The sequence below is a fragment of the Vigna unguiculata genome, chromosome 6 (assembly GCF_037176805.1).
Source record: "Vigna unguiculata cultivar grain cowpea cultivar isolate G323 ecotype 2 chromosome 6, ASM3717680v1, whole genome shotgun sequence".
NCBI classification, from domain to species: domain Eukaryota; kingdom Viridiplantae; phylum Streptophyta; class Magnoliopsida; order Fabales; family Fabaceae; genus Vigna; species Vigna unguiculata.
In genome coordinates this window covers 44,630,477-44,656,878 of record NC_140797.1, presented here as the reverse complement: position 1 = coordinate 44,656,878, position 26,402 = coordinate 44,630,477, and the positions used below count along the sequence as shown (strand labels likewise).

The 26,402-nt window shown below is 32.9% G+C and overlaps 4 protein-coding genes and 2 non-coding genes across 10 annotated transcripts; 4 read left to right on the top strand and 2 right to left on the bottom strand.

Moving 5' to 3' along the window:
• The first annotated feature begins 5,834 nt into the window (after nucleotides 1-5,834).
• Nucleotides 5,835-7,559, top strand: LOC114188023 (uncharacterized). Its single transcript, XM_028076506.2, has one exon. It carries the CDS (start codon nucleotides 6,056-6,058, stop codon nucleotides 6,581-6,583), a length of 528 nt encoding a protein of 175 aa, XP_027932307.1. The 5' UTR covers nucleotides 5,835-6,055; the 3' UTR covers nucleotides 6,584-7,559.
• A 3,180-nt stretch (nucleotides 7,560-10,739) lies between these two features.
• Nucleotides 10,740-11,591, top strand: LOC114187423 (protein DMP2-like). Its single transcript, XM_028075678.2, has one exon. It carries the CDS (start codon nucleotides 10,811-10,813, stop codon nucleotides 11,420-11,422), a length of 612 nt encoding a protein of 203 aa, XP_027931479.1. The 5' UTR covers nucleotides 10,740-10,810; the 3' UTR covers nucleotides 11,423-11,591.
• Nucleotides 11,592-13,642: 2,051 nt separating this feature from the next.
• Nucleotides 13,643-16,104, bottom strand: LOC114187316 (DNAse I-like superfamily protein). Its single transcript, XM_028075534.2, has 4 exons — nucleotides 15,008-16,104; nucleotides 14,629-14,836; nucleotides 14,407-14,536; nucleotides 13,643-14,072 (listed from the first exon to the last, which is right to left on the bottom strand). The coding sequence occupies exons 1-4, from the start codon at nucleotides 15,901-15,903 to the stop codon at nucleotides 13,789-13,791; spliced, it is 1,518 nt and encodes a 505-aa protein (XP_027931335.1). The 5' UTR covers nucleotides 15,904-16,104; the 3' UTR covers nucleotides 13,643-13,788.
• Nucleotides 16,105-18,360: 2,256 nt separating this feature from the next.
• Nucleotides 18,361-18,442, top strand: TRNAS-UGA (transfer RNA serine (anticodon UGA)). Its single transcript has one exon. It is a non-coding gene; the product is annotated as a tRNA-Ser (tRNA).
• A 65-nt stretch (nucleotides 18,443-18,507) lies between these two features.
• TRNAS-UGA (transfer RNA serine (anticodon UGA)) lies at nucleotides 18,508-18,589 on the top strand. Its single transcript has one exon. It is a non-coding gene; the product is annotated as a tRNA-Ser (tRNA).
• Nucleotides 18,590-21,612: 3,023 nt separating this feature from the next.
• LOC114187191 (putative E3 ubiquitin-protein ligase RF298) lies at nucleotides 21,613-26,006 on the bottom strand. 5 transcript variants are annotated; one of them, XM_028075357.2, is made up of 4 exons: nucleotides 25,812-26,005; nucleotides 25,443-25,486; nucleotides 23,064-25,173; nucleotides 21,613-22,330 (listed from the first exon to the last, which is right to left on the bottom strand). In XM_028075357.2, exons 3-4 carry the CDS (start codon nucleotides 25,167-25,169, stop codon nucleotides 21,788-21,790), a joined length of 2,649 nt encoding a protein of 882 aa, XP_027931158.1. In that variant the 5' UTR covers nucleotides 25,170-25,173; nucleotides 25,443-25,486; nucleotides 25,812-26,005; the 3' UTR covers nucleotides 21,613-21,787. The 5 variants fall into 5 exon arrangements, with proteins under 5 accessions (XP_027931158.1, XP_027931160.1, XP_027931159.1 ...); XM_028075359.2 differs by having other exon boundaries at nucleotides 25,397-25,486; nucleotides 25,812-25,957; XM_028075358.2 differs by having other exon boundaries at nucleotides 25,443-25,480; nucleotides 25,812-25,954.
• Nucleotides 26,007-26,402: the final 396 nt, after the last annotated feature.

Genomic DNA, 26,402 nt, shown 5'->3' with positions numbered 1-26,402 from the left:
AATTTTTTTCATCTTCAACTAATTCATTAAAAATATAATGAAAAATACAAAAAATGTAATTACTCTCTCAAAATCACGTCAAGGAAAGATGCTTAAATGTTCTCTTTTGAAATCACTTTAACATTGACCTTGTCTAGTCTACTGAGAATGAGTTAAATATCACATTAAAAATATGAGTTAAAAATTTGATCGATCTTAATAATTTAATAACATAAATAATGATATTATAACTTCCCTTTTTTTTATTCTCATCCTTTACTTCTTTACATAATTCTGTGAGAGTCATTGATCATTAATATATTATTTTCTTTTCTTTTTATTTTCAAAAAATTAATGGTCACACTAAATTATATCAAAAAATAAAGAACAAGAAACAAATAAATACAAGTCAAAGTATTATTTTTTATTAATATCACTTATTGTTCATGGACTTTAATATTCAATTCGAAAAGTGAATTTTTAATTGTATTAAATTTTAATTATATTTAGGTTTTATTTGATCTGAATGTACTGACCTGAAGAAATGAATGAGTGGTGCATCCACGATTTAGAAATAACGGTGATCACACAATTTTATAAATTTTGTTGGATGATTATAATGATTTTACTGTAAGATCACAATCATATATGAGATTTGAATTAGAAATACAATATAATATAAAATTGTAGGTTCTCACGAGTTTAAGAGTTAAATCTCAATTTTAAATATAATGATTAGCATTTTTATGTATAATATAAAAAAGTGATTTCAAAGATAACTAATTAATTTGTTCTCCTTAAACCTAAAGTTGGAGATTTGTTTATGTACATCCGAAAATCTCATATATTTAAAAATTAAGACCAAAAAACAATTTAAATATATTTTCATCTCCTAATTTTTCGATACACATTTTAAAAATAAAACTATACTAAAAATCTAAATTTAAATTTGTCAGTTCGAATATATAATAGTTATTCATCTTATAATAATTAATTGACCTTAATAATAAAGAAAAGGAAAACTTGATATTTTCCCGCAAGGGCCATTGACATAATTAATTAATGGGCCTGGTTGCTCATAAGCTTCTCTATGGCCATAGCGGAACATTTAGAGCCAGAAAGACAACTAGATTTTCTATTACTCTCTCCTATTATTTTCATTTCCAGAAGATATGGTTTTGGGATAATTAGATGTTTTGTCTGAATCCAACCACACTTAAACATCACTATGCATATAACCTTAATTTATACATTAAAAAAATGAAAAATGGACCGCCCCAATTATTTTTGTTGACGAAATAAATAATAATGAAAAGAATGAGGAGATGAATTGACAAATGAGGAGAACCTATCCTCTGAATCATACCATGTTCCTTTCAACCTACCTCTCTTCTTTTCATATTTCCAAATCCTATTTTCTATTACTTTTTATGATTCCATGTCTCTAAACTGCATAGGGAAAAGGAGACTAAACACACACCATATATTTCTTTAATTAATTAACTATTGTGGAAAACCTTTATTCCACCCCACACCTTATTTACAAAACTCAATACCATATTTTGTTTTTTTTAATTAATTATTATGAGAAATACTGAAAGAGACAGGTGGAGAATCGAGAATCATTTATAGTGTTAGCAGTACTATTTATAAAAAGAAAACGGATAAAACTCTGCTTTCATATAGGTATAAAAAAAGTTAATTTGAAGACACTTTTTCCATAGTTATTTTTAAGACAAAAATATAAATTACTAGATAAGTTTATTTCAAGTTATTAAAATAAATTTTTACTAATTAGTTTATACAACTATTTCTATTTTTTAGAATATTTTTTTTCTCTTATAAATTTGCATGATCTTTGTTTTTTACCGAACAAACTCTGAATAAAAAGAGTTAAGTACAACAAAAATAAAGAAGGAAATGCCTTATAAAAAAAAAGGAAAAAGAATATAGAAAGGAGGTGTAATGTTATAAAGAAAACCTTTTTGTTATATGTCGTCTGGTAAATATTTTTAGATTTAAATACCTTTTTAGTCATCATTCTTGAAATATTTGTTGCAGATAGTCCTTATTTTGATAGAATATTTAATATGATCCTCATTTTTAACGAATGTTTAAAATGGTTCTCATTTTCGCAATTCGTGTTTTATGTGGTCATTTTCTGTAACGTCGTTTAAATCATTAACGGAGCATTGTACAGGTGGCACGGTTTGTATTAGCGTGTGTTACATGTACTGGTCTGCTACAAATGTGGTAATTAGATATTTGGAGATAAATAAGTGAGCTAGGGTTTTGGTAAGGAGTGTTTGGGCAGTTGGTGAGTTTTGGCAATCTTGTTCCTCCATTCCCAATTGGTGTTGCTGCAATCTTCTTCTTCTTGCAATCCCATTATATAGGTATGTTACGGTCTCAATCTTCTTCCTTTACCTCTGGTTGTAATCGTTGGAGGCAACCGTGTTGTATCACTTCGTGCACTGTTGGTGGTTCAACGAGAAATGGATGAACTCTGATTTGTAGTTGCGGAGAGATGACAACTTTGAGGATGACAAGAACTCCAAAGAATATTGGTAGAAAATTTTGGGTACAATCTGTTTTTTATTTTTGTGTTAATAATAAATTGGTTTTAATTTTTGGTTTATTGATTTACAAAGTGGTGGTTCCAATAATGTGGGTTGCAACTTTTTCAAATGGTGGTGTTGATGAAAAGGATGTCATCATCATGACACAAATGAGGCAGATTAATAATTTAGAGAAGTCATTGAAGGTTGCTGAGAAGAGGCAGCAATTAGTAATAAGATTCACTTGTATTGTTATTGTATTATTCGTAATGTTATTGTGTGTAATATTTTAAAGTCCAATCTGTTTTGTACACTATTGTTAAATGAAGAAATGAATTAGTTTGATTATGGTGATATTAGTCAACATGTTCAAAATGACATCTTAATCTGAGCATTGAAGTAATGAAGTAAGTGATATTGATCTAAGCTTGGGAAAAATTAAATTGATCTAAGTGTGGAAGAAGTTAAATTCATAACATTAATTCATCCTCATCAAAATGCACTATATCAATGTTTGTAACCGCTATCATGGCCTCCTCCTAATCTGTAATTTTCATCCTAAACTGCTGAGATGGTTCTTCTGGTGTTGGTAGTGGTGCTGCTTGACTCTCCACTTCATTTATTGGTAGTTGAGTTGTTTGAGTTTCAACAATTGGTGCATTCTCAGCAGTTTGGGCATCTGGTACAGTCTCAGCATGTGTTGCAGTCAGCTCATCCACAGGCTTATCTGGGCAATTGTTCCTGTTATGTCCAATCTGACGACATATGCTACATTTTTTTCTATGACCTCCTTTGTTGATTTGTGTGTTATCCTTTCTCAACTCCCACTCTTCCAACCTTCTTTTTTTCTCTGGTGTTCTTGGTAAGATCCTCTTATGTGGTGGATGGACGTTAGGGTAGGGAGTTCTTTCCCATAAGACTTCAACATTGACCGGAAAGATGATGGATTGATATATTTATTCGTAGATGGATCTCTTGAAGCAGATTAGTATGAAGTCCTCAACATTGACATTGATGAAATTCATTGCTGCAATAGCATGGCAGCAAGGGATAAGAGTAGGAAGCCATTTCCTACAGCTGCAATGTTGAGCATCCACATTCACTCATCCACATTCACTGTGTACTTCTCTCCAACCATGGATATGTGCCTCACTTCAAATAGCTTTTCTCCTGACCAGCTGCAAATATCATTACACATATCAGTACATGAATAAGTTGATTGTGTTAAAAAAAGATAAAAACCTAACCTTGTGATCCAATATTTGGTTAACTCATTTTCCTTAGGTAGTATGTCAAGGACCTCGTGGCAGATGTTTCCTTCAAAAGTTAAACCTTTTTTCTCTTGGTGGCCCACCTTTTCATTAAATAAACTTTGATTTCCTCGAGCATGGTGATTATGAGTTTTTGAGCATGGTGATTATGAGTTTGCCTCTTGCATCCACTATGACCAGAACCTGCATGAATAATAGCGTCAGTATTGATATAGGTATTTGTACAGAAATCAGTTATTTGTACAAAAACCAGGTATTTGTATAGAAATCATGTATTTGTACAAAACCCATGTATTTGTACAAAAATCAGGTATTTGTACAGTAGAGATACCTTGGAGGTATAGCAATAAGGTATCTGTAAGCATCAATTTTAACTCTTTAATGGTTAATATCACTCTTTTCCAAACTGTTGGGTGTGTGCTACTAGGAGCCTTCCACATGACACATGAGTATCTTTAATTTTTGGCCAGAAACACCCTAAAATATTGTGATACATTTTTTTGTGAGAGCTAATGGGGTGAAATTTTATTAAAATATATATATATATATATATATATATATATAATGAAGTTTCTTTTATGTAAGTGTGAATCTTATTTTAGTTCAAGCGACTGCTACTAAAATTTTATCCAAATAAAGAGAAAAATACAAACAAGAAAACAATTATTCTACCATCTTCAGTTTTTTAACTCTTATTTTTTAACTCATAAAAAATAGAAATTCACTCATTAATTAAAAATAGAGAAATCAGCACTTTATTTCAGTATATTTTCTCAATTTTTTTTTTAATTTGAAATGATATTTCATGTCAACTATTCTGTGGTGGCAAAAGACTTTATGCTACAACCACCACGATTTATAACAGTAGAAAATAACACAATTTTGCATTTTGACAAATAAACAGTGAAGTTAAAACATAATCATAGTCTCGTTTTTTCGTCATTAAGACGTTAATCCGTAAAATTGTGACTAAACAATTATAATATTAATTTTTGAATTGACCATTACTCAACAATTTTATTTTTTAAAGTGAAATTATATTTTAAAAGATATTTTTAAATACAAAAATCTGAGACTAGCGGCCACTAAATGTGCATATGTTTCTGTTTGAGTAAGCAATGGAACCTTGACTGAGTTGGCCTACATCATTCAAACACTCATACCCATGAAGGAGGTGAAATGTCCATTTCAGCCCTTGCTTTATAATATTTTTTCATGACTAACCTCTTTTTATTATATTTTACAAAGATTGACTTTTGATTTTATGGATTATTCTTACACCATTGACAAATTTTTTCGTATAATGAAATTGTGAGACAGATTAAGAAAAAAAGTATAAAATAATAAGACGAAAGAAGTTTTGAAGAATATTATAACAATAATATAAAATAGGTTAGAGAATGATCATAGGTTAGAAAATAAATGGGTGGCAGGGAACAAGCAAGGTGAGATTCTCTTTAAAAACTATAGATAAGAGGGAATTATTCAACAAAATTCATTAAGGGCATGAACATGGGCATGTGAAGTGCAAATTATTTTATAAATTAGTTTGTAATTAATGGTATTATGAAGTGTGGTTTCATTAGCCCCTATAAGATAATGTTGTTTTCACTAATTACTTGATTATATTGGGATTTTGGTTTAGCAGTATATCACACGTACTAACCACTCCTTTCATTTTATATTTTTAGCAATGTCCAAAAATAATATCACTAATATTTAAAAAAAAAAATTGTTAGAAAAAATCTTGGAAATTGCATAATTATTGGGCAACCCTAGCTGGAGCCCACCTCAAATAATAATGTCCAGGAATCGGGGCCATGGAGAAAACCAAGCGAGAGCAGACGGTGCCGTTAGATCACGTCAGATAGGGGTGGGTGTGGATGAAAAATTGATATAGCTGTTAGAAACGTGGACCATTAACGAAAGACCCACTCTCTTTCTCTTTCTTCACGCGCAACGCAAGTCGGTGGAACCCACCCCCACCTTTGTCTCTTTCCTCTTCTCTTATATATCACCCTTCCCTCAACTCCCTCCCCAGACTCAACCCCTCCTCCTTCGTTACCCATTATACCCTTCTCTTCCTTGTTTTCCAACATCAACAACAACATAACTTAAACAAGGAAGAACAACATCAACCAAGCCAAACCAAACAACAAACCAACCACAAAAAAATTCTAGGAATCAACCTTTCAGATCTGTTCCCTTCTGCCTTTTTTGTTCTCAAAATTTTAAAATTTCTTCATTATGGGCACGGAGGTTCTGCGCCCACAAGATTGCTTATCCCACCGGATCGGTGTTCCGTCGCCGGGATTTTCCCGCCGGAGACACTACGCCAACAACGCCAACGTTTACCGCGCTCAACGGAAGCCGGCCATCCGACCCGAACAACGAAAACGGGTCGTCGAGAAAAGACCGAGTTCCGATGATTCGAGAGTTTCGAGGAGCACGGGGATGGTGATGGAAAAGGTGACGATTCTCCGGAGGGGAGAGTCGCTCGATTCAAAGCTCAAAAGCGGAGCCTTGAGAAAGGAAGGTGACAATTTGGTGGTAGTTGGGACTCAGAGACTCGGACCTGACCCGGAAAAGGTTACCAAGCAGATCCGAATCGTGGATTTCTGGTCCGGGCGCGATGTTTACGCTGGATCGGCGTTTGCCATGTCTCCTTCCCCCAGCGCGCTTCCCTTGCCGTCGTTTTCGAAGAGGCAGGTGGCAGCGGCGGTGGTTGACTACTCCGCCACGAGGGATCTGAGGCGCTTGCTCCGGCTTGAGTAAGCCGCGGCAGGATCGCTTCCGGATTTCGGGTCGGGCGAGACCCGGATATAACCGACCTGTCTTCCTTTCCTTCGTTCCATTCCTTATTCTAGAATCCTTTTCTACTTCTCCGTTACGCCCCTCTAGTTTTGGAGTCCTGACCCGACCGTGATTTTTTTAAACGGGAGGGCGGTTCTGGAATTGGGGAAAGTTTGGGGGCCGAAGTCTTAATAAAAGAAGTTTGGAGTAGTTTATGTTTGGATGGCGTGTAAGATTGTAAGATGTTGTGGCTGCGGTGAAAGGCTGGGTTTTTTAAGGGTAAGGTTAGGTTGTAATTTCAGGTTAGAGATGGACAATAAATTAAACTAAATTATTAAAAAAAAAAATAAAGGAAAGAAGGGAGGAGGATGGGGGTTGATTTGTAAAATCCGGAAGTGAATGGGTGGGTTGGTTTGGATTGGTTTTTATGTGGGCTAAAATTCGATTCTGCTCTGTGGTCCATTAGAGAGCGTCTTTAGGTCTGTACCCTTTTGTAATATAAAGTGAAAAAATTAAATAGGGAAATTTGGCCAGATTCTAATCATCTTTCATTTCTTATCCATGGTTTCACCTTTTATTTTGTTTCATCTTAAAATTACCTATTTAAATTACAGAAACAAAGGAGAAGAATAAGATGGATGATCCTGAATTACTTTCGTTTTGGTTTTTTTTGGTTATGGATTTGGGTAGGGATGATGATAAGGTGGGGTTGGAGTTTGGAGGATTTGATGAAAGAGAAGAGAAGTTAAGTTCTATAATTTGGTGAAGATAAGAATGTTGTAGAGTTATGTCACATGTATCATGTATTGTTCCTATGTCAGCAGCAGAAGATGTATTTCACTTCAATTCAAAGACACAGCAAAAGAACATGTATATGCTTTGCTTAGAGTAACTGTTTAAAACACTACTTAGGTGTCCTCGACATAGAGAATCATGATTCACTTTTCTCAAAACTCAACTTTTGTGCCACTTTAACTTTTCTTCCCCTTCTTTTTCATATTGTCTCACTCCTTTAATCATCAATCGTGTCACTAAATTTGTTAAATGATTCCCAAACAAATATCTTATGAAATATATTTTAATTAAATAAACTCTCAAATTAAGTTGCTCTGATTCCGTTTTATTTTATTTCACATTGATTTTGGATTTAAAAGTTACTTTTATTTAAAATCCAATTTAGCTGACCGTGCCATTCAATGATAATCTAAATAAACGTGAAAACTAGTAACATGGAATGCAGAATTTGAGACTTATATCTATCCAGTTTTCTAAAAACAAACTTTTGCGTCAGCTTTAACTTTTTCTTTAATTTCTAAAACAGAAGTTGTTTGCCACAGCTTTAATTATAAATGTTATGTGCCAAAAAAATTTTTCAATAGAATTGCAAGTTTTTCAAAATGAGCCTGACATCGAACCTGTAGCAACTTTTGATTTGTCATAAGTTATTGACTTATATAACTTACTGTAATTAAATTGAAAATAAGCTGACAATAACTTAATTATGTTTTGGTTGCTATTATGATTGGGATTAGGTCATTGCAGTCTTGTGTGCATTGAATTGCTTAAATTAAATCCCCAAACTTTTGAAAGGGGATTTGAATTCATTATTCTGTGCATTAGTACCATATTCAAGTATAAAAATCATTAAAACGCTTAACTTACTCGAGAAAATTTATATGATAATTTATACCTTTTCATATTATGTTTCTTCATCTCTATTTTTATTTTTCTAATCTTTTTAAATCATTAATTCTTTTTTTTTTCTTTTCTGTTTACCCTTCTTAGAATTTTTGTATGGAGTGATTATTTCAGCCCAGTTGTGTGTAGCCCATTAGTTACAGAGTGGCCCAATATATTTATATGTAGAAGTCCACGTTTACGCATACCACGTAAATGAATGAATAACATACATTTACGCATATGGAGAGAATATCAGTAAAATTTATATTACAACCTATAAAAGACGTTTACGTAGTCATAAAAAATAATATTTCTCATTAATTTTAGTAGATTTTAAAAATAATAAGTTTAATTATATTTATAAGGATAAAATGATAAAATAATAGTTATAAAATACGAAAAGTAAAAAGTAAAATTGTTAGAAAATGGGTACACCAAACAAAACGGATATGGAGAGAAATTAAATTTCAGTATATAGATATATTTAGAACTTTCCCTTGTAACAAATATTTATTTATTTTTATAAAAAAAATTTCTTTCTATCAAATTATTTCTCTTACACGTTGTTCATTTTCTAGTCTGTTTTCTTCTTTTGCTACAATTCATGTTTTTAGGGTTTCAAGATTACAAAGATAAAACTTCGAAATTTCAGATCGTAAAAATCAACTTTTTTATTTTTATTTTTATTTCAGCTATTATCCCAAACAACAATAAAAATATAAACATTTTTTAATGTAAGCACAATTTAAGCTTTAAATTAAATTTCTTACCATTTGAGATTGGATATCTTATCACTATTTTGAACTTATGAAAAAATTGGTCTAAAATTATGTATGTATATGTCCTTGTCATATATTAATTAGTGGTGGAGAACACTAATTTTCTCACTCCTTCAGATTATAACACTTATCTAAAATATAAAATTTATAATTATATATGTGTTGAAGTATTTGAAATGGTCACTGATATTTTAATATCACATTTTTTTTATTAATATTTGACATAACTTTTCGTTACTATTTAATTTCTCTTTCTTTCAAAAATGTAAAAATTAACTATTGTTAAAATTATTCTTTAATTAATGTTAAAACTATCTACCCTTCTAAAAATGGTTAAATGATTATCAAATAGCGATAAAGAACATTTTTCCATTTGAAATCATCTTGAAAAAAATCATATTTTAACAGTGACAGGAAATTTTTTTTGAATTACTACCGTCTAATACCAGTTTCATAACAACATGCATACTTCCCTTAATGAATATTTGTAAGTATGAAATCGATACAAATCAAATATTTGTTTTATGTAAGAAAATAAATAAGATCACTAAATTAACAGAATTTATTGTTCATAATATATTAAAATTGAGCAAATCTTAAAATTTATATGCATATATTCTTTTTATAAAATAATAATATATCAATTAATTACATGAGAAAAGTACAACTACAATATTTATTATTAATTCAATTATCTTAATTACTTTTTTTCGTTTTTAAATATCAACTAACTTTTGTTAAAAATAAGAATTAAAAAATATAAAGAAAATATCTAGAATTTAAATTTAACAATTTTTTTACAAGAAATGAAATTAAATAACATCTTATTATTAGTAGAGACTTAAAACATTTTAAACTTGTTTTCAATGTAATCATTAGACATTGATGAAGTTCAACTTCTTAACTCTCTTACACATATATATACTTCCCAACTAAGATTACTAACTCGAAAGGTTTTCACACAGAGTTTGTAAGTGATACAATATAACTAAACATTTGGTTTACAATGAAAAAGTTTATATATATATATATATATATATATATATATATATATATATATATATATATATATTAAGTTAAAAAGAAGAAAATAGAAAAATTAACAAGTTGAATCTTTCAAAAAAACTTAACACTATATATTAGTTAACCAAATATGAAAATTGTGATGAACATCATTTCCTCCTCAAAAAATTACAATGCATTAATTATGTTGTTGGGTTATCCAACACGCATTACACGAAGCATACTTCCCACCAGCTAAAGGGATAATACAAAGACCACAATTCCATCCTACTATTTAACATAAAATCTTAATATCTTTTTACTAAAAATATTGAATTATACATCATGCTATGTATCATTAACAATTTCGTATGAGTAATGATTTTTCATGCAGGAAAGAAGCGTGTGGGCAAAAGAAAAATGATAACTAAAAGAAGAAATAAGTATTTGGAGAGTGTTGTATCTGAACAGAGAGGTGTGACATTTAAAGGGTTATGAGAGGTTAAAAAAACGTGAAAGCTTGAATTGGAATTGAAGGTGGGTGTGGGTCTTTCCAAAACCAGAAGCAAAAGCATTCATTTATCGATCACAAATTGAACTCTCTTCTCCACATCCCACATCGCGTAGAAGCAACTAACTCCCTCTCTCTCTCTGCACTTCTATAAAAACCGCACAAGCACCCATTAACCATGAATTGTGGGACTGAGTAATCAATCACTTCTTCTGCAACCTTATAACAAACAACACAATGAGTGAAAAAGGCCTCATAACCTCTTCCTCCAACACAACCTCCCAGAAAACACGGGCTTCAACCATGTCGGGGAAAACATTCTCGGCGCTAGGAAACCTCGTCAAGCTTCTCCCCACCGGCACCGTCTTCCTCTTCCAGTTCCTCATTCCCGTCGTCACAAACAACGGACACTGCACCACTCTCAACAAGTACCTCACCGGAGCGCTCCTTGTCGTCTGTGCTTTCAACTGCGCCTTCGCTTCCTTCACCGACAGCTACACCGGCAGCGACGGTGAGCGCCACTACGGCGTCGTCACCGCCAAGGGGCTGTGGCCTTCGCCCGCCTCTGATTCCCTCGACTTGTCTGTATATAAGCTCCGGTTCGGGGACTTCGTGCACGCTTTCTTCTCGTTGGTGGTGTTCGCTGTGCTGGGATTGCTTGATACCAACAGTGTGCGTTGTTTCTATCCTGAATTTGAGTCCGGTGAGAAGCTTCTGATGCAGGTGTTGCCTCCGGTTATTGGAGTAGTTGCTAGCTCCGTCTTTGTTATTTTTCCAAATAATCGTCATGGAATCGGATACCCTACCACTTCTGATTCCAATGATACTTCTCAGAAGTCTAAGACCTGATATATGTCCACATCTCCACATCTGCATAATATATGCACCTTCCAATTTGTCAAATTATTCTTAATGGTTAAAGAATTGTTTTACCTATTACAGTTATGTATAGTTTATACATGCTCTTTTGAATTCTTTCTTTCTTATAAATAAAATCTTTATCTTTTATTTTGTTTTATATATGAAATGAATAATTAGGACTCGTAAAATAGACTTATTTTATAGACTCAATAGTATGAGACAACGGGTGAGCGATATCGATTGGGGTAGCCATGGATAGTGCCTACCTAGAGCTCGATCTACAAAAGAAAAAAAATTCATCCGTTCTTCATTCATTTATTTGTTGTGTATCTGTTTAAAAAATATTTACAAATTTATTTAAAATTCATGAATATCCACAAATATTTAAAACAGATATATATTTATAAATTTTTAAAATAAAATTATAAAATAATAAAATATAATATAAATTATTTTTTAATTTTAATTAAATTTAACCTAATAAAATATAAATTAAGTTTTAATTTTAATTAAATTTAACTTAATAAAATATAAATTAAATTTTAATTTTAATTTTTTTCGACTAATGTGTACCTACAGATATGGATAATATGATACCCGCACTCAATCTATTTATAAATGGGTATTAAAATAACCACTACTTATTATCTGCGAATAGTAGTAGGTAATAAATAACCGTAGGTACTAACAATCCATCACCAATTTTATCTGCAGATATGCACGTATTTTTTTTATCTCTATTACCAACCCTTCAATTTGACGACTAAAAATATGGTTCAGTCCATCTTAACCCGTTGACCCATTTTAAAAGATACATATAAATAATTAAAAAAATTATTTTTTTATTATATTTTTTAAATATATAAATATATAATTGTGTTATAATTTAAATCATTAATACATACAAATTAAGTATCGATTATTAGTTATAATCGAGTAATTTAATATGTAAATGTAATAATTAATTATATTTATCTAATTAAAAACATTAACTAATTAATTAAAATTTTAAAAAATGTTCTATTTGATTAAATATATTTTTAATATTAATATTTAAACAAATTAAAAAAATAAAAAATTTGAAAACAAATTAAAAAAGTTATAAAAATTTGAAAAGAAAAAACTAACGGGTAGCCTGCCCTGTTCTGTGCAAAACGAGTTATGATTGTCGATCTGTTTTCGTTCAGTGGATCAACTCGACCTTATCTGTTTTTGAGGGAGTCACAAATGATCAGAGCTAAAACGGATTTTTATCCCATCTAGTCAGCACAGATTGTAGGCCTATGCGGACCGATGGACTTGAAATGCAATTTTTTGGTATGATTTTTTGTTACAGGTAGCTTGATTATGCCGTTGTCCCACTTTACCATCCTTATTCATTAAATTTTTATACATCAGAGATTGAATGTTATTATTTATGGGAAATATATTAGTTAATAATTTTAATCGTCATGTGATTTAAATTAAAATAAGCATAATAATTTTATTCGTAAAATAAAAAATAGATTTTATTTTCTTGCATGTTTGTTTAAAATTTTAAAATAAGAGTATCCGTACTACCGCACATAGTTATTTTGACTTTTATGCATAGTTAATACATTAGTACAAGTTAATATTTTTACCGTAAAAGTTTATTTTTACGTTTATCACATTTTATTAATTATAGTTTTTATTTGTAGGTACGTATCTTTTTTTTTGTAATATAAATACATGAAACATAAAAAAAGTAAATAAAATTACTTTTTTACGAACTTAAATTAATTTTTATAAAACTTGAAACAAAATTAAAAAAAAAAAATCATCTGATTTCTTTCTTTAATTCATTTCTTCTTTCTTTATATTTATATATTGTAATTTAACTTTGTCCGGAATTCACGAAGAATCTCCAACACAAATTTAACTTGAAGCAATTTTGAGTTTAATTTAATATTTAAATTACTTTCAATATGATGCAAAATGTTGTTGCAGGGAAGGGATATTACATAGGAATTTTATTTATATGTTGTGAGCGTTAATCTTCTTTTGCAGAACTTTTCATGACCGGGAGACTTGCAATTATATCTTTGGGTTGTTATGATTTATTGCTTCTTGTCTGAACATGAAAGGTGATCATAAATTGTGGGAATGAATGTCAATAGTGGTATATGCAGTAGGAATGATGAAATGCTTGATGCTGAGATGAATTATTTATATGCAGACGAGGACAGAGAAGAAAAGGTAAAGAGCAGTATTAATGCAGTTGTGAACAAGGGCACAAGAAAATGTCAAACTCTACTGCATGACCATGCCATTTTAACTTCCCAGCTAACAGTGTTCATCAAAATATGCCTCATCACTTTTGTCACACAATTTTCCTATGGTACAAGTATTTTGGTAGGTGGGGTTGATTCCCTTACACCTGTTGCAGAACATGGTGGTGTTATTTTCACCACCTTACTCTTTAGTTTCCTGCACTGTCTCATCACATTTTTCTGAGCAGATGCATTTACTCTCACAATGTCCACTTTCACTATATGGTGATCAGAAGTTCCTTTTGAAGAAATCACTGAGTAGGACCCTGGCACATATTTGTATGAAGAATTTGGGGAAGCCAAAATGTAATCCACTCTTGTGCCATACTTGCATGTCCCCTGCACATCTGTTATTTCACCACTCAACTTACACATTCAAAGTTTTTCAACAATCATGATCAGTGACGGACCTACGTGTATATTAGGGTATGTAAGTACATTCCTGATTTTGTTAAAGTTATTATTAGGTATTTCAAAAAAGTTTATTTTTCTCTCCTAATCTTGTGTATTTGAACATGCTGACAGTAGTTTTATGATAGATTTGTGTGTAATTGTAGCGTACAAATACTTCACTTGACTTGTTCAGTTGATTTAGTGTTCTAGATCCGTCACTGATCATGATCATGATAATCATCTAAGCTAAGTTAGAAAGAGCAGTTGAACAAGTGAAAAAAAATATACTTTGGCCTTTGGCAATGATGACAATGGGCTCACATTCTCCTGCATAATCCTTTGCATCGACGTAGCCTTTGGATTTCATGAAGTTCATGACTTCTGACCTTGGCCTAGGCTTTCCGAGTTTCTCATAGTACTGCAACAAAAACAAACAAACAAACAATCTCAGGTGGATGTGGAAAAGAAAACCAATTTAATGTAAACAGTGGAGAGAACTAAGAATGTTACATTAAAAATATCTGTCCATCTCTCAGATGAGTAATCTGCTCCATATAGAGAATTGAGACCTCCTGCTAAGATATGAGGAGAGTCATTGGAGCGAAATATTGCCTGCACTTGTTTCATTCTCCAATTCTCATCTAAGTGGTCAAGTTGAGTACAATGCAAATTTATTTCTCCAGCCCAAGGCACATCAATTGTAGCCTTCAAAACATTCCTAAATCACACAAAGAGTTGTCATTGCACTTTTACACCCAAAAATTCTATAGCCTAAAACAACAATAATAAATATATCAGAAGATGACAGAGGCATGACAGTTTTTGTCTTTCAACAAGACAACATAATAATCATTATCATCATCATTGAAATGTGGGAGGAATAAAACACCTGAAATCATTATCATCAGCAATCTTTTGAACTTTCCACTTCTTAATTGGCCATTTGGATAAGATGGCATTTCCATATTCTGGAGCCCAACTCTCAGCAAAAACATATTTCATCCCCAAAGCAGCTGCTAAATCAGAAAGAGGCTTCATGTTCTTCTCTTCTTCTGCTTTCACATCCTGCAGGGCCATCACATCAGCATCAATCTCTCTCAGAACTTCCAAGATGCTTCTGCTGCTTGTGAATCTCTCACTGCCCTCACAGTAGTTCATAACGAAAGGAAAGCACACAGGAGATCTTGCAGGAACCTGATGCCTGCCAGAAACATTTCCCATCATTCTATCTGATGTGCCCTCTTTCCTCTCCATCGAAGCAACCAATCTACTATTTGCCAGTGAAATCTCATTCTCGGGAAGATTAATAGAAACCTTCAAATTTGATCGTGGCAGAATGTTGGAGTCAGAAAGACTCTGAGCTTTGTTCAGAGACGCATGCAATGGAGATTGCTTCAGTATACTCTTGGGAAAGTCACCCTTTCTGAGATTCTTCTTCTTAGATCCATGCTCGTGATTGGAGACAACCCATTCATCAAATTCTGAAACAGCAGGTGCAAGTGAAAACATGGCAACATTGAATGTAGCAATCCTAATAGGCCTTCCAGATTCAGACTCAACCAAGAGGCCATTTGAGTCACTTCTAGACTTGTTCTTACTCAATTGATGACCCTTAAAGTTCAATTTTCTAAACCTTTTGATCACAACTTTACACCTGGGGCGCTTCCATAGTAGCCACAATATCCTTGAATAAAAGTGCCGGAGTTTTCTTCTAATGACACTAAACATCTCACACAAACTCGCTTTTGGGAAGGAAAATATAAATTCGATGTCTCTTTTTTTCATGACACGTTCATCATGATTTGTTTCACCAGCTTAATCAGTGGCACATCTTCCAAACGAGGCAAATATATGGAATAAGTGGAGACAAAATTAGGTCCTAACTACTCCACGGAGGGAGATAGAGAGAGTGAGAAGAGTTGACAATGGTGCAATGTTGTTGAGCTTCTTTTCCAACACAAGAAAACAAGGCCAACTGCTACCAACAAGAACAGAAGAAGTTAACTAATGTCTTGTTTTTATATGTGTTAATGATAACAACCATTATAAAAATCTGCATAAAGTAACCAATGATTTTTTTGGTGGGGTCAGCCACTGTCCAGTGGAATACATCCCGTGAGTTGCAGACATTTTTGACGGATGCAGCTTTATATACTTTTCTTATGTAATGAGTTGAAATCTTAGCTTTCTCGAATGTATTATAAAAAGTTGTAGTTATTATATAAATGGTAGATCCTGCTTTCAGTTTTTTAATCATAAACTTTACATTAATACCTCTGAATAAAATTTGTCTGTGTTGTTGTAATTTTGATTGAGCTATTGTAACCCTCAAAAACGTAGTTGGAAAACAAACATTTTTGAAGTCCTTTTCACTGAACAAAAGTCAATGACTTAGGTAGAGAAAGTGGGACATGGTTGGACAAGATTTGATATAACCACACCTATGCAAGATCAGCATGCAGCTGTTTCAGTAGGTAAACTTCTACGATGCACTTCACAAATTATGTGAAAAAAAATTAATTTTATCCTATTGCGAATAAACTATGTTAGTGGTGAATATAGGAGTTTTGTTATTAAACAGAGGTTTGTAGAGAATATTCTTAGCACTCTCGAAAAAGAGTAATCTCACACCTAACCCCGTGTTATTCTTAATATATATTTTTTTAATCTCTTTAGTTTCAATTCAAATTCTCTTTTGATGGAACTAATTAAGTCACTTTTCAATTTGAATATCTTTACTCCTTCAATATTATATATATTTACTCTTTCAGTTGATGCCTTCTAAGTTCTTGCTATTTTTTTTTTTTAAATTCCATGCATTATACTAATACTTACCACTAATGACTTTTGTTACATTTTTATTAGACATAGAAAAAAAAAAAACTTAACTTTGAAGTGAACATTTGAGTCACAAATTGAATTGTGAGCATTGGATAAACTCTAAGCTGGAAACATTGAACTTGTGAGCCTTGGTGGGTGCCCAAAGATTTTGTTTTCAATAATTAGTAATTACAACATTAAAGAAAAATAATATATCTTTGACATAGGATATTTTTAAATAAGTTTTACTTATACTATAGGTTAAGGAAAGTTCTTTTAATGGATATCAAAAGGATGGGATTTTAGCCCTTCATCAATTGGTGAAGTTTTAATGGTTTACAATGAGTTTTGATTTATGAATGACTGCGAATAAATTTAAGTTTTGAACAAGTTATAAATAACTTAAATTATTCTTAAATTTGTTATATATATATATATATATATATATATATATATATATATATATATGGTTGGATTATTCTTTTTTGCAAAAGTTATGAAATAATGCAACTTTAGAATATAACTGTAAATGTAATGTTAAGAAAATGTTGAAATAAAGTAATTAGGACAATTAACCATGTTAACACATAAATGGGGTTTAAGTGATTTAAACTTTCGCATATAAGATAAATTCATAAATGTTGTCGTTTCTCCGACAATTATAACTAAGAGTAACGGTCGCTGAAAGTACGTAACTTTATAACGATACATCAGAATTTATGTTGAAAATATTCTTATTTTTGAAGATCGTCTATATCAATGGAAATTAGTTTGCAGTTCTAAAAGAAATTTTTTACCAAATCATTGCGATTCTTGTTAATTTGATTTTTTTTAAGATAATATAGCACATAACATGAAAATAAAATAAAAATCTCGATTTGAAGTAATAATAATTTAAAGTAAAATAATGCCTTTAACATGTTTTTAGTCTTATAATATAGAGATATATATGTTATCCTAATGATATGGATAATCGTGCAGAATTCCTAAACACAATTCAAATTTAGCAATATTAAAAATCCTGGATGATGAAAAATTATATAAAATGCAGGAAAATAGCAATCTCTACATGGTCTCAATATTGACTGTCTTTTTTTTTTTTCAAGTAAGGTCTTATATAATAGACGAGACCAACCGAAAATAGTCATTAATTAGTGTAACTCATGATGAGTGAAATCCAACATAGAAAGCTTCTGAATTGATAATTAATCAAAGGTTTGTTTCTTTTTAAATACTCGATTAATTCCTAAACTATTTGACAAAGCTTAGATAAGTCCTTAAACTAAAAAAATATTTATTTTTCTCTTAACTGAATAAAAAAGAGTAGGTTCTTAAAATTAGTTTGTAATAATTTAGAAAATGTCAGAAAATGATAATTTATCATGACTAACTAGTTTAAAAAAAAATTGTGTAGTTGCAGAAGTCGATATGTCCGAGTGGTTAAGGAGACAGACTTGAAATCTGTTGGGTTTCACCCGCGCAGGTTCGAACCCTGCTGTCGACGAATGGTTTTTATTTTTATTATACCTATGAGTATTATAGGCCAATATGTTGCATAACATATTAAAAGTCGATATGTCCGAGTGGTTAAGGAGACAGACTTGAAATCTGTTGGGCTTCGCCCGCGCAGGTTCGAACCCTGCTGTCGACGAATAAAAGTGTTTTTTTCTTTTTATTTTAGTTATGAAATTCATATAAATGTTGACATATGAATACGAATTACCATAATAGAAGACTATGATTGGTTAAAATTTAAATTTTGCAAATCTTACCATGTGACAAATTTAAAAATAAACAGCGATATTTTGGCACTCATAAAATCAATTATACCCACTTAATAACACAAGATAATAAAATTTTAATCATATTTATTTTATTTTTTACATTAATCAACAGAGTTGTTACGTAAGAGTATATCAAACTATTATTTTCCTTTAAAAATTTTGCCTAAAATTCCCTGAAATAATTAAAATTGTTAACGTAGAAGTTTAGCTTAATTTCATAATTCTACAATTATTATTGCTTGTATAAATAAAAATGCTGGCATAAACAATTCACCTCATCTGTTTCAATAAGTGAAGATTACCTTAAATATTAACTTGAAATCTGAAAGCTTGATTACTGGGAAGGAAACAAAACAAGACTACTACCACAATCTCCACAGATACAAGTTAAGACACGAATGATGATGCTGAATCCCGTTATGAACATCATGAACAAGATGAAGTGAGTTTTACATGAATCTACTGTTCAAGTCCTCACTTACTACTGATCATGTAGACATTAAAAAAGTTGATCATGGAATCACTGACCATAGAACCATTGAGATGGCCATGGAATTCACCAGAATTGTTTATGATGCGTGTGTTGGGGATTGCTCCATGCGCGGTGGAACTAGGCGAATCAACACAGTCACCATAGGCTTTCTTCATAGCCGCCACCACCTCTATAAACGAAGCGTGTCGGGAAGGACCAGTTATGTTACACACAAAAGAGCCTTTAGCAGCATCGTACCAAACCTGCACAACAACGAGAGACAACCTTTGTTCCGCGGTGCCGCACACGTGTGTCACAAACAAAGAGCCGCCGTGTGCGGTGGTGTCGTGTTTGGTAACAACCAGATAACCACACCTCACGTGCGGAACGCCGTATCCGATGCTAAACTGCCCCGCGTCTTTGCGAACGTCTAAAGCAGAGCCTCCGTATTTGAGATCAATGGCGCCAACGCCTTTACGACCTTCTTTGTTGGTTTCAATGTCTCGAACCCTAATGTCCACTCTGGTTCCTTCTCTGTCGAAAGTGTAGTCTCTGAGAGAGACACTCGCAGTGTTCACGCCCACGCTCGCATGAAGGGTGCAGGTTCTTGAATCGGGAGTTGAGTATACCACAGATTGGTCCTTGAAATTAGGGCTCTTTGACACTTCAACTCTTGATATGTTGCTGCTATATGTGCTTCCCATACTCTATCTCTTTCTCAAATCACCTTCTTTTTACTTAATTTCTTTGCCATCACTCTGTGTTATATGCACTTCCATGGATTCTGAACTAGCTTACAAAGTACGCATGGTTCATCTTCTTTGCAACGTTCTTCTCCGGATAAGATTCTAGACATCATTGGGTTTTTTTTTTCTGTTAGATTCTTTATCTCCTTGAGCATAATGCTAACAAGATATTTATGTTATTTTTCAAACTTGAGTTTCTTTTTTGTTGGAACCCAGGCTTTATATTTTTAGTGGTTTTCTAATGTGTGTTATTTATGTGGGTGTAATGATATGTGCAGTTACTTAAAAATAATTGTAACTTTATACAAGATTCTTATAAAATCACACGTATCTGAAGAAGATTTGCCTAATTTTTTTAACAGATCATGTTAGATTTTACAAATCATATGTCGGGATATTCGGTAATAATAAGCTTCTTATAAAATCTATTATATTGATATTTCTTAATAGTTTTGGATAACAAATATAATTAATCATATTATTGGTAAGTACAACCAAATTCAATCTAACAAATCAAAAATGGAAAGTAGTCAACTTGACCTAGTTTAAAACTCTTAGAAATATATTTCTTGATCTGACTCATTAGCCCATCAAGTTAGACTAAAAGTTTTCTGTTTTTTTAATATATATTGATATAAATTTTAAAATAAAATTAGACAAACAATATTTCCGACTAAACGAGTCTGGTGAATTTCAAACTAGCATTATTTTTTACACATTTTGACCTGTTTGTTTTGTTAGACTAGACCAAATCGATTCAAATATTTGAAGTCAAATTTTAGAAATCATGCCGTCAAACTATTGAATATACCAAACTAGACAACTTCACTTTCAATAAGCGTGCCAGTGGGGGAGTTTTATTATGCATGAGGGGTCTTCTCCCATTTTTTTTTTCATATATATAAATTAATATCCTAATAAAAATTATTTAAAATTTAATGTATTTGGGATTTCCAAAATTTGTGTACATGACACTCTTAAAATATTTTCTAAAGATATGCTATTGGTGTTAATTCACAGGGGCAGCATCTCTGTCGTCTCCGCCTCACAAATATCTTCTGCAAACGTGTGGATTCTCTCACTGAGATTTCCACATTGTTATTGTCTAAAATTTGTACTCATTTCTCTATAATCATGTACAATTGAATAAGATGAATGGCTACTACAGAAACAAATCTCAGATGAATGGCTACTACAGAAACAAATCTCAGACCCAACTACTGCCGTAATGATAGAAAGCATTAATGCAGTTACAGTCACATCACACAATAATCCACGTGTATTATTCTGTGTTAAAGACATTTTTCTTAACTTGGGAAAGATCACTGTATACAATTTCAGTAGTTTTTGCTCATCGATTCTTATTGCATGTTTTTTGTATTTGAATAAGTCATAACGGTTATTATTGTACATGTAATGGCAAAAATCATATTAAGAGACACACTACATTGTAAGAATATCTTTACAGACATGATGTTTTCTCTATTCACTTTGCTTTACTTTTGAAGATTACCTTGTGGTTGGATCAAAGCCTTCACTCTGACTTAATAGAGTTAAGCTAGTGTTCAAACACTTTCAATTTTCTTTCGGAGACAAAGGACTATACATAAGTAATTAGAATGAAGATGTAATGAGGAGCTGAGCATTCATTTAAAGGAGATGAGAGAAGAGCTTCAAATAAAACTGCGACAGCAGATTAAAGGAAGTTGTAACACAAGAATCAACCTTGGCATTGAAAGCAACATAATGTATCTGAACTCATTGAAATGCATGATCTGAATGCATTATTCTTTTGAAGAGCGTCTCACGGACATTATTCAAAACACTCACTTCATCCAAGTAAATAATTATGTATGGGCAAAACGAACAGAAATACGCTTCAGGATTGGGCTCCTGCAAGAAGGACAATCTTGCATACCTTGTTTCTCATGGAGCTCATTGCAGGTTGTGCAAACAACCTGATGAGCACATGGGAGGAATACAACAGACATCTCTTCAGAGAGACACATCACACATTCTCTTTCTCGTTTAACACCCCCGGTCAAAGAGTACTCATTTAAGCCTGTAGCAAGTTCTGAGATAAAAGTGGCCCTTGATTCTTCCAGAACAGAGCCATTTTCCATGTCCACACGGCTGCTGGCATAGTTTCCGTCAATTCCCCTTCTCAGTGCAGCAATTTTGGAAGAGTCAGTCTTCTGTCTCAGTTGTGCAATTTCTTTTTCAAGTTTCTGGATGTCATCTCTGTACCTCTGCAGATTCTCCTCTGCTTTCAGTTTGATCATATCCTCTTTTGATTTTGCTGACTCTTCAATTTGTTCCCTTTCTTTTCTTATAGAACTGGCCTGTGAAAGGAGTTCTTCTTTTGCCTTTGCTACCTGCTGCCACCTAGCCTGTGATATTTTCCTTTACAATGAGAAAATACTCGGTAACAAAACTAATTTGGCATTTACACATTGAATAAGATGGCAACTGCAGAATCTCACAAGTGATGTATGTGTAGCAAACTGTACTCACGTTTCACTTCTGTAAAACAATATTTACACTTTTGTGGTTCAGGTGTCGGTACTTTAAAGTCTTGCAACCACAAGATGAATAGAACCTTCAAAGTATGAATCAAACAAGATGCACCAGGACAGAAAAAAGGATGATAGACCATATGCTTTAATTTCTTGGTGACGGACGGAAGGCAGTTCAATTCTTGACCCTTTAGACGGTAAAAAGAGGCTAGTACCTTGTCATCTAACACCATGGAAAGGGGAAAACACTTTGATTCATTTAACATAAATTGCACTGCCCACCCACTCCCATTCTAATGAAAAATAGTTAAACCATGCATAGAAACAAACCACAAATAAAATGTCAATGTGTCAATCCAAATTTAATTGATACAATCCTGTGCATAAAATGAGAGTTGCGAAATTTTGAAATTTCGGATCATTGCTCCCTAACCACAGTTTCTGACATTTCACGGACATTGCTCTTTTTATATTGAAGAGAACATGAAAGCATAACATGAGAGCAAATTACAAGCCGAACCATGTACGTTAGCATAGACATCAGGTGAACATTTACAAGATAGAAAGCACAAGAAAAAGTAGTTAGAATATGCTTGAAATAGTATACCTCAACTTGATCCTGTTGTGCTTTAGCTTGCCCTAATTCCTGCTGAAACTGAGCTAATTTGTGTTTTTCAGCCATTAGCTCCTCCTGGAACAAGGATTTCTGCTTTTCCCATGATTGAAACTTCATTTGGGTCTTCTTTTCCCTCCTTGAGACCTCTTGACAGCTTGTGGCTGATTCTGCTGCACGTAACCTAGCAGCCTCCATCTCTTTCCTCAGCACAACATTCTCTACCTCAAGCTTGCGGACATCTGCATTAGTTCGTTCTACCTGAGAACTTGCTTTACACAAGGCATTTTCCATCTCTGAAATCTTTTTCATTGTGTTTTCCTCTAGTGATTGTTTTTCTTTTCTAAGCCGTTCAACTTCATCTTTCTCTTGTCTTAGTGTCTTAAGCTCAGCCTTGTCCTTGCTCAGCCGCCGAGCAGCCTGCATAACCTTCTGATTTGCCCACTCTGTCCATTCTTGAAGCTGGTTTTGCAGCTCCTGAACCCTTGGAACTAGCTTCAAAATCATTTCATCCTTTCTATCTTGGGGTATCCACTGTCCTAGGGGCTTGTCGCGTGGTATCCCTACACAACTACTATTGGGTGCCTCATTATCGCAGCAGATAGATGTAACAGGATACTCACTTTTTGAAGACAAAGAAAGAGAAAGATCAGTATCCATAGATGGTAATGCATTTGGGTTACCAACAGCGAGAATAGAATTTGCTTCAGGCACCGAAGATGAAGTATCTCTTGACTGAGAAGCGGTGTCACTGGAATCCAAGCTAAATGCCGCGGGGGTAGATGGCCCATCGTTAGATGAAAAAACAGCATTCAAATTGTCATTTGTTGCATCAACTCCCATTGTGTTACTTATGTTTAAGGATGCACTCTTTAAGTTTATCGTAGTAGATTCTGATACAGACTTAAGTTTTTTATCCAAGATTAATCCATTCAAGCCATTCAGTCTTCCACCTCTCAATGACCCTTTAGACCCATATGTTCGATAACCTTTTTCCACATGGAATGACTTCTGTCGAAAAATATATTCTCTCTTTGTGCCACTGGAATGGACCTTTCTAACACTCCCACACCTTTCTTCAACAAAAGGAGATTGAGGTGTTCCAGATGTACTAGATGATTTATCAATAGAATCACGCACAGAATTAGTAACCTCTTTCCCCGATAGTCCAAGAATTTGAGAATTCTTTGCGTTGTCCAAAACAGTATGTCCTGCCACAGAGGACTTCTCAGGTTGAGAACCTGAGGGAGCTGATTTAGAAGGACTTGGAAGACTCAATTCAGGACCTTTTGATTGTAATTTTGATTGTGATTGAGTTTGAACAGAAGAGCAGCCATCATTACCAAAACTATTTGAAGGGTCACCGTCCATTGCACAAGCATGTGACACGTTCATGTCAGAAATTAGCAATGCCCACATTGCATCCCCGATGCTATAGAATGGCCTAACCTCTCGAAGAACACAAACCAACTCAGCCAAAATATACTTCTCTAGCTGCATTAAATCTTCAAAATAATGCTCTCTTGAAGGATCCTCTTGGCCATTTCTAAGAAATGCTAAACCATTATCAACTACATTAGACACGGCATCTTTGCATCCATAACAGATGCCCGACCTTAAGATGGCCTTTGTAGCTACGTCTTCGGTGTATCCACATCCAACAAGTTTTTTAATAGCACTCTTGAAAATGATGTTCAAACTGCTCATGAGAAGTTCTTCTAGTTCGGCTTCAGTGAGATCACTCCAATCAGCGTCATGGAATTCATCATCCACCTCGGATTCCTCCTTAGGTTGGCTGAGTCTGAACTCAGATGAAACTACGGAACTAGACAATCCAAGGCCAAGCTTCAATCCATCAGAATGATCTTGGTTTACACTGCACATGTCAGAGGTACTAACTTGCCCATGACCTGGAGTTATTTCAAACTTTTCAGCAGAGAATTCATAACTTAGGCTTTCATGTTGAGCTGAAGGAATACTCTTATTTGGCTCTCCTAAAGGTGGATCAGCCCTGAATTTTCTCTTATTCCTGCTCCCTTTTTCTTGGACAGACACCGAAGGAGTTGTTCGACTGCTAGCACCGGCCACCAGTGATGCCATTTATCTGCAAATCAATATTAGTACGGAGAAAAAAAACATAAAATATATGAATATACTCGCCAAGCATCACTACTTCATTTAACATCTTCAGAATCATCCAAATTTTATTAAATCCAAATACAAGTTCCGTTAAAATGATAATGTGAAAATTAGAATCGAGGAGGAAAATTCAGAATAAATCTTCTAATATTACAGACCAAGGAAAAAGAAAAGAGGAGATAACTAACACTGAATTATAATCCAATGCTTGAATTTAAGAAGAAAATCCATTACCTCTGAATCTCAGTATTACAGCCTAGAGATATAACTTCCTGAAACTTTTAGATAGAAAGAAACCCATCAATGAATTATCAAAAAGAATACATGAAAGAGAAATAAAAAAAAAAATCAAAAGTCACCGAGAAACATGTACCCGGTACTCACAGAGCCACAAACATACCCAGATGAAAAAGAGAAAATACTGAAAGTACCCAAATGAATTCAAATACATGTGGATACTTCGCACTCAGTCACAGATCAGAAAAGTGATCATAGAAAATTGTGTTTTTAATATTATAGCACATGCATCCCCGAATACAAAGGATCCCAACAGGCGTTAATGAAAAACAGAGTTATGATCAGTATTGGAAGATTGGGGCGTACCCGATTGAAGCAGAATTTGGAACAATCAAAGGTAAGATTGATCTCAGAACATTGGAGAATCAGAAAGGAAATCCACAATTTTTTTTTTTCTTTTTCTTTTTCCTTTATTTTTTATTATGCTGAGGCTGCAACAACTTGAGACCTTAAAAAGGCTTAAAGGGTAGAAACGTCTCTCTATAGTAACTAGGTTAGCTTAGCACTATGTAATGTTAATACAAAAACACAACAAGATCGATTTTTTTTTTTTTTAGATGACAATTAATTTCATAGAAGAAAAAATGCAGAAGATAAGCTACTGTCGTTTTGTGAGGAATTTTATTCGTGGAATTGATATTTGTTTGACAGAATAAAGATATTTTTTTATTTAAATTTATTGTTAGACATTTTTAATATTCTACCTTTAATAAATATAATTTTATATTCAAATTTAATTAACTCATTTAACACAAAACCTTTAAATATCCATGTATTTAAAGTTGTCACAACATGATTTTTTTCCAAATCTTTATTTGGCATTTCACTTTAATATATTTATTATGTCTTTCGTATACTATTTTGTAATATTAATTTATATTCAATTAATAAATTATT